The sequence below is a fragment of the Trichechus manatus genome, unplaced genomic scaffold (assembly GCF_000243295.1).
Source record: "Trichechus manatus latirostris isolate Lorelei unplaced genomic scaffold, TriManLat1.0 scaffold00009, whole genome shotgun sequence".
NCBI lineage: Eukaryota > Metazoa > Chordata > Mammalia > Sirenia > Trichechidae > Trichechus > Trichechus manatus.
Window position 1 is genome coordinate 15,671,530 of NW_004443945.1, and position 15,477 is coordinate 15,687,006.

General features: G+C 37.3%; 1 protein-coding gene across 6 annotated transcripts in view; it reads left to right on the forward strand.

Moving 5' to 3' along the window:
• UBR5 (ubiquitin protein ligase E3 component n-recognin 5) overlaps positions 1–15,477 on the forward strand; it is a 162,063-nt gene that overhangs the window by 54,860 nt on the left and 91,726 nt on the right. For 5 of the 6 annotated variants that reach the window (XM_004370719.2, XM_023726015.1, XM_023726012.1 and 2 more), the window contains exons 2-5: positions 11,453–11,497; positions 11,860–11,941; positions 12,408–12,484; positions 14,219–14,338. In XM_004370719.2, the coding sequence (XP_004370776.1) occupies positions 11,453–11,497; positions 11,860–11,941; positions 12,408–12,484; positions 14,219–14,338 (324 nt within the window). Of the gene's footprint in view, positions 1–11,452; positions 11,498–11,859; positions 11,942–12,407; positions 12,485–14,218; positions 14,339–15,477 lie in introns of those variants that run through there. The other variant, XM_023726016.1, reaches the window with a different exon arrangement.

The window sequence follows — 15,477 nt, forward strand, 5'->3', positions numbered from 1 at the left end:
ATTGAGAGTTTTTATCAGGAATGGGTGTTGGACTTTGTCAAATGCCTTTTCTCGCAGTAGTTCTTGTTCAGAGAATCTCTTCTGAATCTAATGGCATCAAGACCCTGGTTCAGGAATATAACCTTCTAATTGTCTTGTTACTATGGGAAGATCAGATTTCATTACAAGTGTTGTATTTCAAAGTATAGTTCTAAGGACTGAATAACTTGCCAAATCTCATGTTTATATTATGAAGTGCATCAGTTATCTCATGAGACGTTTGATTTGTATGCAGAGTTAAAGTTGGGCTTTTAACGATTTGAATACATTATCTGCATTTGGCAGATACTTTGATAAGTGAAGTAAGAGGTATTCAGAATGTGCATATGGCCTAAGGGTGAAGAAAGTCAAGTATTTTCTCTTGAAATTTTGCCTGTTTGCAACACATCTGAGTGGGAGCTCAAAAGAAGTCTTCCCATCTTTTCTGTTAGCGCAGTTCACTTCTTGTTTATATGGATAGTCTTACTGTTAAGAAAATGAAATTAGATGAGATAGAAGGACTTATAAAATTGTCAAGAAGAATTAATATATAAAGGCCTAATCTTTTATCTTTTCCTCCCAGTTTTCTTCTCTTCCGTTTGGCATGTATATTCTTTCCCTTTTCCTGTTTTGAATGGACCTGAAATTAACAGGTCGGTTTTGCTTTAAAGGAAAGTGACTCATTTTCTTATGTTCAGCATTTGGTTTCTTCGAGACCTGTTCATCTTTCATATGGCACAGTGATTTAGGATTTGTTCTCCTTTTCATTTATTACTAAAAAATGTTACCTGTGATGTTGTATAGGAGTTTCTAACCAGAATATTTTTAAGATTAGGGGAAGAAGTTACTTGTAAGTATAATGCCATTATTTCTCCATCATAGCTTGCAGAGCATTTCTTATAACATGAATTTTCTCAGTTTTATAGAAATCTTCAACAGTTTCAACTAAAAACCATTTTTGGGAGAATAGTTAAGGTGTTCACATTTTTAAAAATTGTATATTACTTTAGTGAATTTACAATGGTTGTTTAGAAAATTCTTTTCTTTTTGATTTTGAATGTGTCTTGAAAGTGAACGTCCAGTGTCATTTATTTAAGGTGAAGTGGATGGATTATGTAAGCTGGCATTTGTCGTCTTCATCTTCATCAGCATAAAGTATATATAAGTTCTGCCTATAACCAGTCATTCAGGAGGCTGACAGATGAACTTCTCTCTTAGCAGAAGTCTTTTTTTGGTTTGATTTGGGGTTGTGTACTGTAAGGTGTTTGCTACTTGGTTTTTTTTGGGTAGACAGTAGGAGAAAAACCAGGCTGCTATTTTAGAAACCATTGAGCCTAACTTAAAGAAATAAACTGTGGTTAAGATTTGTGGCTGAGCCAGGGTATCAGGCATCAGTGTAGAAGCTGATATTTGAATTATTAGAGTATACTCATATGACTCTTCACCAAGGAAATAGCATTTTTTAGAAGGTAGCTCCTTCTACCCTCTCAAACTCAGATGCCTACAGAGGCTAGGCAGATTAGGGCACTTCTAGTCACCACGAGGGAATATAAATTCAGTTGGCTAGATCTGAGTTTTCAGGAGAAGATGAGATTTTATGTGAAGTCTTCCAAATTTAAAAGTTGGCTAAGAATTTTTTTAAAAATTAAAATACCACGTGACTCAAACTACATCTTTAGGCTGGAAGTTTGTTCTACTCCACCCCATCTCCCCATTTTAGTAGCTTTTGCATATAAATCTTTAAGAGGTTCTTTTGATACCCTAACCCCGCTCACACTGAAAGTCAGTAGTGAGTGAATGATAAGACTTTTAGTGCCTCATGAGAGTTTAATACTATCAGGGAGGCCCTTATACTGTTATGCTATGCATTTTTATCTGAACAGAATCATGCATGGGTAAAAGATTTATTCAAAGTATAAGATAGACCCAAAAAAAAAAAAAACAACCAGACAAACAAAATTGAACTCGTTGCTATCAAGTTGATTCTGACTCATTCTGACTCATACTGACCCTAGGGTCAGAGTAGAACTGCGTCATAGGGTTTCTGGCTGTAAATCTTTACAGAAGCAGACATCTCTCTTGCGGAACTGCTGCTGGGTTCAAATGCCAACCCACTGACCTTGCTGCAGCCAAGCACATAACCACTGTGCCACCAGGGCTCTTGGAAGATAGACCTGTGGATTTTAATATAACAGTATGAAAAATTCATTCATAGAGTTTCAGATTCCACATGGCAGCCAACCTGAATCTATCACTTGTCAAGTTTTGATCAAGAAACAAAGAATACCCACAATTTAAAAAGTATTTTAAAAGTGTATAATGAGGAGATTTTCTTGGTTGAAATTCATTTTGGTAAGAAAAATGAACAATTACTCATTTCTTTTCAACATCAATTTAGTATTGGGTGTACATCCTTACAAGCAAGGATGGCAAGACTTTGTCTCATGTACTTTGGACATGTTACCAGGAGGGATCAGTTGCTGGAGAAGGACATCGTGCTTGGTAAAGTAACAGGGTCAGCGAAAAAGAGGAAGATGCTCAACGAGGTGAATCGACACAGTGACTGCAGCAATGGGCTCAAACATAGCAATGATTGTGAGGATGACAGTGTTTCGTACTGTTGTACACAGTGTTGCTATCAGTCGGAACCGACTTGACGACACTTAACAACAACACTTTAGGATAGAACACAGCAAAAGTTTTAGAGAGTGATCTGTGGACCCTGAGGATCGCTGAGCCCCTTTCAGGGGCTTCATGAGGACAAAACTGTCTTTACAGTGATACTGAGATTTTGTCTTTTTTGCTGTTTTGACATTTGCACTGATGGCTTAGAAGCCATGGTAGGTAGTAAGACTGCTGGTGCTTTAGCACACATCAAGGCAGTGATATAAAACTGTATGAATAGTCATTGTATTACTCACTTTTCTCACACTTACAGAAAAAAAAAGCCTGTTTCACTTAAGAATGGCCTTGGAAGCAGTAAAAATTACTAACTTTATTAAACTTTTACCTTTAAGTATATGTCTTTTTAATATTCAGTGTGACAAAGTGAGGAGAACAGTGGTTGTCTTGAGAAAAAGCACTTGTGAGGTTGTTTTAGTTATGAGTTGAACTAGTCACCTACTTCATGGAGTACCATTTTTACTTGAGTGACTGACAGACAAACTCTGGTTAGACTTGGATATTTGACAAACATTTTCTCTAAAATGAACAAAGTGAGCCTGTCACTTCAAGGAAAATATCTGAAGCTGTTTGTTGCCACTGAGAGAAATTTGAACTTTCAAGCAAAAATTAGAATTTTGGAACACCTGTATCTACCACTGTGAATTTGATGCTGTAATTTAGTAGTGACATTAGTGAATGCCATTTTGAAGATCTGCATAAATCTGCAAACCAATATTGTCCAACTGACCAATGCATACTGTTACAAAATCATGCATAGGTAAAAGATTTATTCAAAGTTCACTGATAGGTTTCAGATTCACATTGCTACCAACTTTTAAGAAACTATCACTTGTCAAGTTTTGGTGTGGTATCAAAGAAGAATATCTACGATTTTCAGGAAGGAGTATTTTTGGCAACTGACTTATTTTCTGCTTTGAGTTTTTTGTTGATACCATGTGTTTTCATAAATGGAAGCATGCTGAATCATTGAGTGTGTCTGACTTTTTGGTAGGTAGTATGGATTTTTTTTCCTTGCCTCCTTCCACAAACCTACCCTTAGTGCTTAGTGGTATATATAGTGTACGGTAATTGTACCAGAGTCCGCACCGGGGTGTACTGGTGTACATATGTTTACCAAATAAAAATTTTCAAAATTTTCTATTTTTCCTACCAAAAATTCAGACACCTCATACAATACCCTGTAAAAACAGTAATTTGCAGCACACATTCGTTTCTTCGTTTTCGGACAGTCATAAAAGCCCCTCCCTTGACGGAGCACGCGCTGTCAGCAGAACAGTGGTTTACCAGTAAGCCCCAGAGGTTGAAAAAGTACATGGTCACTATATGTGCTATCAAGCACAAAAAGGGTTAAAATATTCCTCCGTTTTCCAACAGTTTATCTATGTGGGACTAGATTTTCTTCATGTACTTCAGCTAAAACAACATACTGTGACAGATTGAATGCAGAAGCAGATCTGAGTGTCTAGCTGTCTTTTAAGCCTGATAATAAACAGGTTGGCAAAACGTAAAACAGTCCCTGTATCAAAAATATTTTGGGGAAAAGAACGTAATTTATGTCAATATGTAATAAAGACTTTTTGGGGTCCTCAATAATTCTTTTCATTCTGTTACACGTAAAGTTGCCATGAGTTGGAGCTGACTTGACAGCAACTAACAACAAACATCAGTTCTGAAGAGTGTAAAGTGGTCGTGAAACCACAACATTTGAGAATCATTAGAGCATATTAATGAGGGGATGGAGAAGGAAGACTGCTGGGGAGGTGAAAATGAATATTTGTGGGCCTCACAACCAGAGATTCTGATTTACCTTTAGAGACTCTGATTTACCTTTCTTATAGGGTCACTGTGAATTGGAATCAACTCAATGGCAACGGGTTTGGTTTTTGGTTATAGGAGTTACAAAGAAATAAACTCATAATCTCTGCTTTCTTGACTCCTAAAATATTTTGTTTTATTTTGGTAATATTTTAAATTCATGTTTGCTCATTACAGTAACCTTATGCATTGGTTCCTTAATGTTAAACTTCATAATTTTCTGTGGTTAGCTGTGACATGAGAAAAATTAAGAACAAAATAGGGAGTTTTTAATATAGCTAAATTTATTTATATTTATTAAAGATTATGGTCTTCTTACTTTTTTTGTGTGTGTGTGAAAATGAGATATAGTGATTTTTTTTTGTGTGTGTATTCTTGTCAAAAAAATCCATGCTGTTTCTCTCATTGTTGCCTCCCACCCCATATACTGCTCTCTAAAATTCCGAAGTTGGGGAAGTAATAATCAGGGGCAAATGTAGATACAAACAAAATGGATTTCAAAAAATGTGGCCCGAAATTGAATGCCTGAAAGTCAAATTTCAGACATAGTATGAGAGGGTTTTCATGATCACAGAGGTGAAGAGAATCATCCCTAATGTGCTGGTACTTCTTCATTGGGCTGAGGCAACGCATAAGGCTGGTGTGACTCTTCACAACATGACCCACATGCCTGCTCCTCATCCCAGTGGGGTATATGTGGGGTTGGGAGAGGGAGAGTGTGTCTGTGTGTGTGTGAGTAAGAGAGAGAGAGATTGAGATTGGAAGGCAGCCCTTCCTTCCCTAGGGGTATAGGAATAATCCTTCCATCCTCGGTCCTGGGGGGTCAGAGTAGTTCCTGATCTTTAAATTACAACGTTGAGTGGATAGGGGAAAAGACTTTCTCCCTTTCACATACAAATGAATCCACAGTCAGCATGAGGAGAACACTCAGTTGGCCCTTCCATTTTACATGCATGTCTCCTTAAAGGAGATTGATTTGTTCCAAGACTGTAAGAAGGGATTTGGGGTTGGATACCCTCTAGGGTAGATTGAATGAAGTAACTCCAGGCCCTCAGTTTGTTGGTGGGATGAGGGTGTACCTGCTAAATGCTGGCACAAGTAAATGACCATCTCATAATGCCCTCTGCAACTTTGCCTGATGCGTAGCCTTTCCCTCTCAGTTACAGCGGCTGGCAAGTGGGACCACCATATGATAGCTTGAATTTATAATGTGGTTATAATGTGACTGATTGTCATGTGAAGAAGCGGTTCAGAAGTGGCAATGAATATAGTATGATGCAGTAGTTGTATTATAAAAAAAAGTGTGAAAGTTGAGAACTGATTGCCTATACTTAAGTGCATGATGGTATAATTGGAAGACCATGTTCTATGGTTAGAGACAGGTTTGACTCTTGTTCCTACCATCTATCTGGTATTTTGGTTACTCCAAAAAAAAAAAAAAAAGTGATTTCACTGTTCTTGCAGTATGAGGTAGTTGTTTTAGGCTTTAAGATTTAGAGGATTTATTTTTGGAGAAGTGCCAGAAATGTTCCTACAGTATATCTTTTTCTACCATAGAATTTCCATGCATAGATTTTTAATGTACTTCATTTGTGTTTTGGCAATACCTGCCTTCTCTGACATTGATGACAAGAGGTGAGCTTCAGGATGTATTCTGTGGGAGTCTGTGATTTAGTATTGCAGGTAACCTTTACTAACTGTTGCTTGTTTGTGTGGTTTGTTAAGCCCTTCATTCCAAAAAAAATTATATGGGTATGTAGAAGTTTTATTCCCTGAATGGATGGCTGGTGGTTAGGCTGGGTCATTTTAAAGCAGTTTGCTAATATTATTATTGGGTAAGTGGTGAGTTACTAAATGCTTTTTCCATGTTAACTGGTCTGTATGCAAGTTATACAGACACTAGCCTAAAAGAAATTTGTATATTCACACTTTTCTTGCTTGTTCTTAACTTTAATTTGAAGTGGAAGACCTGGAGAGTTGGTTTTGTTGACGTTAAAATCCATAACTTTTTTTGCCTCTGAAATGGGTTGTATGCAAGTAACATTGTACATTTTTTCACTGGCGACACTGTATCCAAAGAAGTGGGGAGTGAGGAAAGACTTGGCAAGTTTTATGGTGTCTTTGCTTAGAGTCTGTGAAGACAGACAATTCAGAAAAACACAAATGACTAGAATGTAAAGTAGACAGTGAAAGTCCTGTATGAGACAGAAGTTGTAGACTTTGCAGGAAGAAAATCAGGGCTACCAGGAAAAGTTCTTGGAGAAGGTAGTATTTGGGCTGGGCCTGAAATAAGTAGGAATGAGACTGGAGGAAATGTACTACTCATGCTTGTCACTTCCCATCTTTACAGTGATTGCCAATAAACAAAAACAAGTGGCTAGGTGTACTGTTTTACAATCCTAGATACATGGAAACCATCACCTGGTAGAGGGTAGGATATCATTCTATCCTGGAGAATTGAAGCTTTTTGGGAATCTGAGTATACCTAAAGTTCTATTGTTTTTGAAATTCAATAAGAAAGATTCATCAGATTTAATCAAGTTTAAGGATGTGTGTCTGAGCATGCAAGTATGTTGTGTGACCGAGGGTAGGCAGAGAATCAGGAAATTGAAGACCCTGTATCAAGTGCTATTGCTAGTTGAGGATCTGCGAGAAGATAAATCATCCTTGAAATTATAATGTTAAATTTGGGGAAAATGAGATTTAAATTATAAGGGATTTCAAGAGCAGCAATGAAATATATGTTAGCTTCTAGCAAGAGTCCTTATACTTTGTTTTCCTGTCTCATTATTAGCATCAGTTTGCTAACTTGGTGCTTAAAAAAAAAATCCAGCATATCTATCTCTGTAAAATGACTATAAATTTAAAGGAATAAAATAGGCTACTTAATTGGAATATGAGTGAGCACTTTCAGTGTTGCATCTGTTTGTTGAAACATCTCAGTTGATACTCCGTCAATTCCTGGAGCCTTGTTTTTCGCCAATGCCTTCAGTGCAGCTTGAACTTCTTCCTTCAGTACCATCGGTTCTTGATCATATGCTGTCTTCTGAAATGGTTGAAGGTCAACTAGTTCTTTTTGGTACAGTGACTCTGTATATTCCTTCTATCTTCTCTTGATGCTTTCCATGTCATTCAGTTTTTTGCCCATGGAGTTGGGGGGAAATCAAGCCCATTGCCATTGAGTTGATTCCTGCTCATAGCAACCGTATAGAATCCTTCAGTATTGTAACTTAATGCTTGAATTTTTTCTTCAGTTCTTTCAGCTTGAGAAATGCTGACCGTATTCTTCTCTTTTGGTTTTCTAACTCCAGGTTTTTGCACATTTCATTATAATACTTTAGTTTGTCTTCTCAAGCCGCTCTCTGAAATCTTCTGTTCGGCTCTTTTGCTTCATCGTTTCTTCCATTCCAAGAACATGTTTCAGAGTCTCTTCTGACATACATTTTGATCTTTTCTTTCTTTCCTGTCCTTTTAATGACCTTTTGCTTTCTTCATCTATGATGTCCTTAATGTCATCCCATAACTCATCTGGTCTTTGGTCATTGGTTGTCAGTGAGTCTAATCTATTCTTGAAATGGCCTCTAAATTCAGGTGGGATATACTCAAGGTTGTGCTTTGGCTCTTGTGGACTTGTTTTAATTTTCTTATGCCGGGAAATTTGGAAGACAGCTGCCTGGCCAACTGACTGGAAGAGAACCATATTTGTGCCCATTCCAAAGAAAGGTGATCCAATGAAATGTGGAAATTATCGAACAATATCATTAGTACTACATGCAAGTACAATTATGCGGAAGATAATTCAAAAACAGTTGCAGCAGTATATCCAAAGGACACTGCCAGAAATTAAAGCCATATTCAGAAGAGGACGTGGAACAAGGGATATCATGGCTGATATCAGATGGATATTGGCTAAAAGCAGAGAATATCGGAAAGATGTTTACCTGTGTTTTATTGACTATGCAAGGGCATTCGACTGTGTGGATCATAATAATTTATGGATAACATTGCGAAGAATGGGAATTCCAGAACACTTAATTGTGCTCTTGAGGAACCTGTTCATAGATCAAGAGGCAGTTGTTCAGACAGAACAAGGGGATACTGAGTGGTTTAAAATCAGGAAAGTTGCGTCAAGTTGCATCCTTTCACCATACTTAATCTATATGGTGAGCAAATAATCCGAGCAGCTGGACTATATGAAGAAGAACGCGGCATCAGGATTGGAGGAAGACTCATTAACAGCCTGTGATATGCAGATGACACAACCTTGCTTGTTGAAAGTGAAGAGGACTTGAAGCACTTACTGAGAATATCAAACACTACAGCCTTCAATGTGGATCACACCTCAACATCAAGAAAACAGAAATCCTCACAGCTGGACCATTACTGGTAGCAACATCATGATAAATGGAGAAAAGATTGAAGTTGTTAAGGATTTTGTTTTACTTGGATCCACAATCAACACCCATGGAAGTGGCAGTCAAGAAATAAAATGACATATTGCATTGGGCAAATCTGCTACAAAAGACCTCTTTAAAGTGTTAAAAAAGCAAAGATGTCACCTTGAGGACTGAGGTGCACCTGACCCAAGCCATGATATTTTCAGTCGCCTCATATGCACGTGAAAGCTGGATAATGAATAAGGAAGACGGAAGAATTTGAAGTACGATGTTGGCGAAGAATATTGACTATGCCATGTACTGCCAGAAGAACGAACAAATCTGTCTTGGAAGAAGTACAGCCGCAATGCTCCTTAGAAGCGAAGATGGTGAGAAGGATATCATGTTTGGTAAACTAGAGGGTCAGCGAAAAAGGAAGGCCCTCAACAAGATGGACTGACACAGTGTTTGCAACAATGAGCTCATACATAGCAAGGATTGTGAGGATGGTGCAGGACAGGGCAATGTTTCATTCTGTTGTACATGAGATCACTAACAAAAAAAAAATGAAATGTAGAATAATTCTGTGGTGTAGAAGTACTATGGATTGTCAGAAGCTTATTGCTAACATATCCATTCATTGTGTTAAATATCTACTTCACAAAGGCTTTCCTTTGTCTTGAATGAGATTAAATGCTGATCTGTGTGGTTATTTTGCAGTATTCTGCTGTACTCTTAAAATTGTTTTTCATTGTAATCACATGTAAAGATTTATTTTGAAATGGAATTTGGTGAGTTTCTAGGGTGGTTTTCCTTTTATTTTAAGGAAAACTTCCGTTAAAGATTGCTACAAGAATGTTACAGTTAATAACTTTAAGCATTTTTGTAAGATCCTAGAGATGAGTGCCAGATAAATTATTTAGAGACATTTAGTAATTTAGGATATTTAAATGAATGTGATCATTGTCCTGGGGTAATTTTGTGATTTATGTGTTTGCTGAAGGCTGTAATGTAAAAGGGAAATAAATGCTCCTTATTATTCCGTTTACCTTTTTTTGCTTGAAGATTTCTTTGTCAGTGTCATCTGGGATCTTTGTAAAAAAATGTGTAGGAGACCAAATAGTCATGATAACTGTCTTGAGATTTAGAAGACTGATAAATTTTATGTAAATTTTTGGGATTAACTCTCAGTATTTTTAAACATTTGCTATTTGAGGAAGCAGTCTAAGTGTCCATGTAAAATCAAGTATATAAAAGTTTTTGAGATAGGTAAGATGAAGTATGAAACTGAATATGACAGTAAGTGCTATTCTCATATAGGAGCCCTGGTGGTGCAGTGGTTAAGAGCTCAGGCTGCCAGCCAAAAGGTCAGCAGTTCGAATCCACCAGCCACTCCTTGGAAACCCTATGGGACAGTTGTAGTATGTCTCATAGGGTTGCTGTGAGTCAAAATCGACTTTAACGGCAACAGGTTTTTTAAAATTCTCATATAAGGAGCCCTGGTGGTGCAGTGGCTGGCATCTACTCGACGGCAGTGGGTTTGGTTTTTTATTCTCATATAAACATTGCATATATATCCTCCACTGTTACACTTGCTTATCTTAAAATCCTAAGAATTTCAGGACTGAAAAGAAACAAAACCAAAAAAACAAAACAAAACTCCATTGCTGTTGACTGGATTCCAGCTCATAGTGATCCTATAGGACAGAGTAGAACTGCGCCATAGGGTCTCCAAGGAGTGGCTGGTGGATTTGAACTGTTGACTTCTGATTTGCAGCTGAGCGCTTAACCTGTGCTACCAGGTTCTGCAAAGAACCAGAGATGACAAATAGTGCTTCCCCTAATATAGAAGAGGATGTGAGACCTAGTGAGTTTAAGTCAGTCCAGTTATTAGTAGATGAGCTAGGAGTAACCCCCTTGTTATCTGTGGGTATTATTTCCAACACAAATTTGTGTACATTTCATATGTGGTTAGGAGTCTCACCATGATTTTTGTAAGAATTATAACATTTAACTGATAGTGGTAACCATTCCATCATTGTTCCCTTAAACCAAAGCTAAACCCGTTGCCATCGAGTTAATTCCTTCTCATAGCCACCCTATGGGAAAGGGTAGATCTGCCCCATAGGGTTTCCAAGGAGCAGATGGTGGGTTCGAACTGCCAGTGTTTTTGGTTAGCACCTGTAGCTCTTAACCACTGTGCCACCAGGGCTCTGCTGCCATTTTTTGTTGCATAAACCCTATAAGCTTCAGTTTCCTCATTTGTAAAATGAGATTAACAATGCTATCATTCTTGTTATTGAGGTTGCTAATGGGGTGGTGAGGGAAGGGAATTGCAGAGCCTGCTGGTGATTTTCGTGGGTGTGTGATGGGGGGAACAAAAGTCAAAGATAATATAAAAACCATTCTTCCCATGATGTATAGTCTTGATAGCATTTTTTTTTTTTTTTTTGTATTTTGGAAATCACCAAAATAATGCTCCAAGGACCTGTCAGAACTGTTTAATTTACAGAGGATCTGTGCATGTGGTTTATTCCTGCTTTGCTTTATTTTTAAAGGTTACGGGAAGTTTCGGAGAAACTGAACAAATATAATTTAAACAGGTAAGAATTTTAAGATATTTTAAATTTTCCAACAAAGAACAATTTTTTTTTTTTAAAATTAGGAAAAAGAACTCATATTCAGGCAGCAGCTACTAAGAATCAAGTGTCAACATTTTATGAGTTGGGTTCATTTGAATTATAGTTTCTGTTTATACTGATTTTTAAAAAATCTGGCATACAGGGATCTCATAATTACTATTTTTAAATTATTGCTTTAAAATATATAAATAGTGTTTTTTGTTTTAAAGGTTATGCCAGCTATTTTTTTCTTTTGTTAGTTGGGGGGTTAACCTAGAATATATTTACCATTTAAAAAATAATTGTATTTTATGTAAACTTTTTTTTTTTTTTAAATTCCCCAGCCACCCGCCTTTGAATGTATTGGAACAGGCTACTATTAAACAGTGTGTGGTGGGACCAAATCATGCTGCCTTTCTTCTGGAGGTAAACTATTTACTCTAAGGTAGAGAAATGGAAAGTAAGCAGTTAAGATATAATTGTGTATCATCTTGTTTCTTGCTTTTTAACCAGAGAAAATAGCAGCTACTTGGGAGTGCTATTTTAGAGACCACTCAGTTCTGTTTCTTCATTGTGTAAAAGGGTCTGGGTCCAGAGAAAGTTTAAATGATTTACTAGAATTGGAAACTAGACACAGAATGGGGAAGCTTCTGATACCCAGTCATTTTCTTACTCTGAATTCTGATTGAGATTCTTTAAATTATTTTATACTGGTTTCTTGACACGTACGTATTTCATATTTCCCCATCTCAGGTGTAAGTCTTCAGGAAGGGAACTAGTTTGTTGTCTTCTAAATTGTCAGTGATAGGCACAGAATAGTATTTGTTGAATACATTCCAATTTTAATATGCATTTTTACTTTGGAAATTTCTTCTGTTTTCTTTGCTCTTAGGATGGTAGAGTTTGCAGGATTGGTTTTTCAGTACAGCCAGACAGATTGGAATTGGGTAAACCTGACAATAATGATGGGTAAGATGTCCTTTGTACTTGAATACATATTTAGCTCTTAGAAGGTATTACTTTTATATTAAACCTGTGTTTTGATTTTGGTAACACTCAAAGCATTGCAAAATATAAAGTGCTTAAAGTAAAGTGAAATGGTTACTTTGTAGTTTGATTTTAATTTTTATATAAGCAGAGATTAATAGCTATACTAGCATTAAAAGTAGGAGACGTGTTGCTGATTACTTAATAGAAATACGTTACCGGAAGAAAGAGATTTTACATTATTTGCTCTGACAGAAATGATTTTTTAGATCATGTTTTTCACCTTTAGTATTTACAAATCAAGTAACAAAGTCTTTAAAATTTTGGTCTTTAAAAATAATAGTATGTAAGGAAGGATGCATGATCCCACTTTGGTAAGTGGCGTCTGGGGTCTTAAAAGCTTGCGAGTGGCCATCTAAGATACATCAGTTGGTCCCAACCCACGTGGAGCAAAGGAGAATGAAGAACACCAAAGACACAAGGAAAATATTAGCCCAAGAGACAGAGAGGTCCACATAAACCAGAGACTTCATCAGCCTGAGACCAGAAGAACTAGATGGTGCCTGGCTACCACCAATGATGGCCTCGACAGGGAACACAACAGAGTCCCTGATGGAACAGGAGAAAAGTAGGGTGCAGAACTCAAATTCTAATAAAAGGACCAGACTTAATGATCTTACTGAGACTGGAGGGACTCTGGAAGACACGGCCTCCGGGTTCTCTGTTAGCCCAAAACTAAAACCATTCCCGAAGCCAACTCTTTAGACAAAGATTTAGATCGGACTATAAGATATAAAATGATACTCGTGAAGAGTGTGCTTCTTAGGTCAAGTAGATACATGAGACTAAATGGGCAGCTCGTGTCTGGAGGCGAGATGAGAAGGCAGAACGGGATGGGAGCTAGTTGAATGAACATGGGAAATTCGGGATGGAAAGGAGGAGTGTGCTGTCACAGTATAGGGAGAGCAGCTAAGGTCACATAACAATGTGTGTATAAATTTTTGTATGAGGAACTAACTTGAACTGTAAACTTTCACTTAAAGCACAATATTAAAAAAAGAAAGACGCATGATAATGTATGATGTGTTTCAGTTGGCTGCATCTAAGAAAAACACGATTACTATTAAAAATCTAAATAACAGTTTACAGTTAAAATATGAAAACGGTTTCAACCAGAAAAGAACAATAGATTGTTATGAGGTTATAAATTTTTAGATTTTCTCTTTGATATGACATATAAATTTCATTTAGAGTTAACAGAGAATCGTTAGGCTGGTATTTTATCACAGTGAGAATTCTTGCCTTCCATGCAGGAGGCCTGGGTTCGATTCCCAGCTAGTGTACGTCAAGTGCAGGCACTACTCGCCACTCTTATGTCAGTGGAGGCTTGTTAATTGTTATGATGCTGAACAGGTTTCAGCAGAGCTTCTAGACTGACAGACTAGGAAGAAAGGCCTGGTGGTCTACTTCTAATAATCGACTGATGGAAACCCTGTGGATCATAACTGTCGGATCTGCAGCTGATCATGGGGATGGTGCAGGACCAGGCAGTGTTTCATTCTGTTGTGGACGGGGGAGGGGATGCTATGAGATGGGGGCTGACTCAGTGACAGCTAACAACAAGTCCCAGAGCAGTGAGACCTGGAATTCCAGGTTTGTACCTAGGCAGTTTGGGACTGTTTTGTGATTGTTCTCCCTTTTGTTTCTTCCCCCTAGGTCAAAGTTGAACAGCAACTCGGGAGCGGGGAGGACTTCGAGGCCTGGTAGGACAAGTGACTCCCCATGGTTTCTCTCAGGTTCCGAGACTCTAGGCAGGCTGGCAGGCAACACTCTAGGGTAAGTCGTGGCCAAGTGAGGGCATCCACTGGTCCATGCCATCACCCTGCATGCACTCATTCTGAGTAATCATCAACATGCCCTAGCGGTGGAATGAGGGAACTCCTGAACTCTGGGCAGGGAGCTCATGTTGCTCATGGTGAGCCATCGTGATAAAAATAACCCACACAGGCTAATCACAATTAACCCAGTTCTTGACCTTTTAAAAGTGTATAATGCTTGCATGTGTTTATAATGCCATTATGTCATTTAAAGTTTTAATGATACCATTTTTGGTCAAAATTTGTGACTTATTCTTGGATAAAAACATCCAACATTTATTTCTTCTTGGTATCCAGAACTTGTAGTTCTTTCTATATTTATTTAATGAGGTTTGTGAATCATGTAGCTAAGTCTTACAGCCTTTAATAAAGTTATTTTAAATTTTCAAATGTATTTATACAGTGTACACCTTTTAAGTTAATCTACCATTTTGTCTAGAGAAACTAAAGAAACCATGTACAGATTCAAAGCCAGATGATTTTACTCATTTTCTACCTTGATTTTAGAATAGCCAAATTTTCTGAAATTACCCAATTAATTAGATAATGCCAAATCAGTCAAGTCAGCATATGTGTACAGAGGCTGATAGAAAAAGATAACTAGAAGCAATTTAAATTGTTTCAAAATATATTTAAGGTGAGGAGGCAATTTTTAAAGTTTTTTTGGACACTGAATTTGTATATAAGTAAATACGGATTTAAAAATTGGAATCCTTGAAATTAAAAAAAAAAAAAAGGCAATTCCTTTTGTTTTTATGCTGAAATAAGTTTGTTTTGGGGTGGAAGGAGGATCATTTCGTTAAGTTCATCCTTTAGCTCATTCTGTGCCAGAACTATTAATAGGGAACATATGAAAATATTGTTATTTCTCTGTTTAAAGGTCAGTCCTCTGCACACAGTATAGAATAAAGAATTCTGTAAATAACATGGAATAACAAATGAAATATTTAACAAAGAAGGATTATTATCTATCCTGCTGTGTCAAATTGTATCTTCTTTAAAGAGAAAAATTCTTTGTTCCATTTAAGGGCTGGCAAGCTACTGACTGCAGGCCACATCCACCTCCTGTTGTTTTTATTGAAACACAGCCATGCTCAG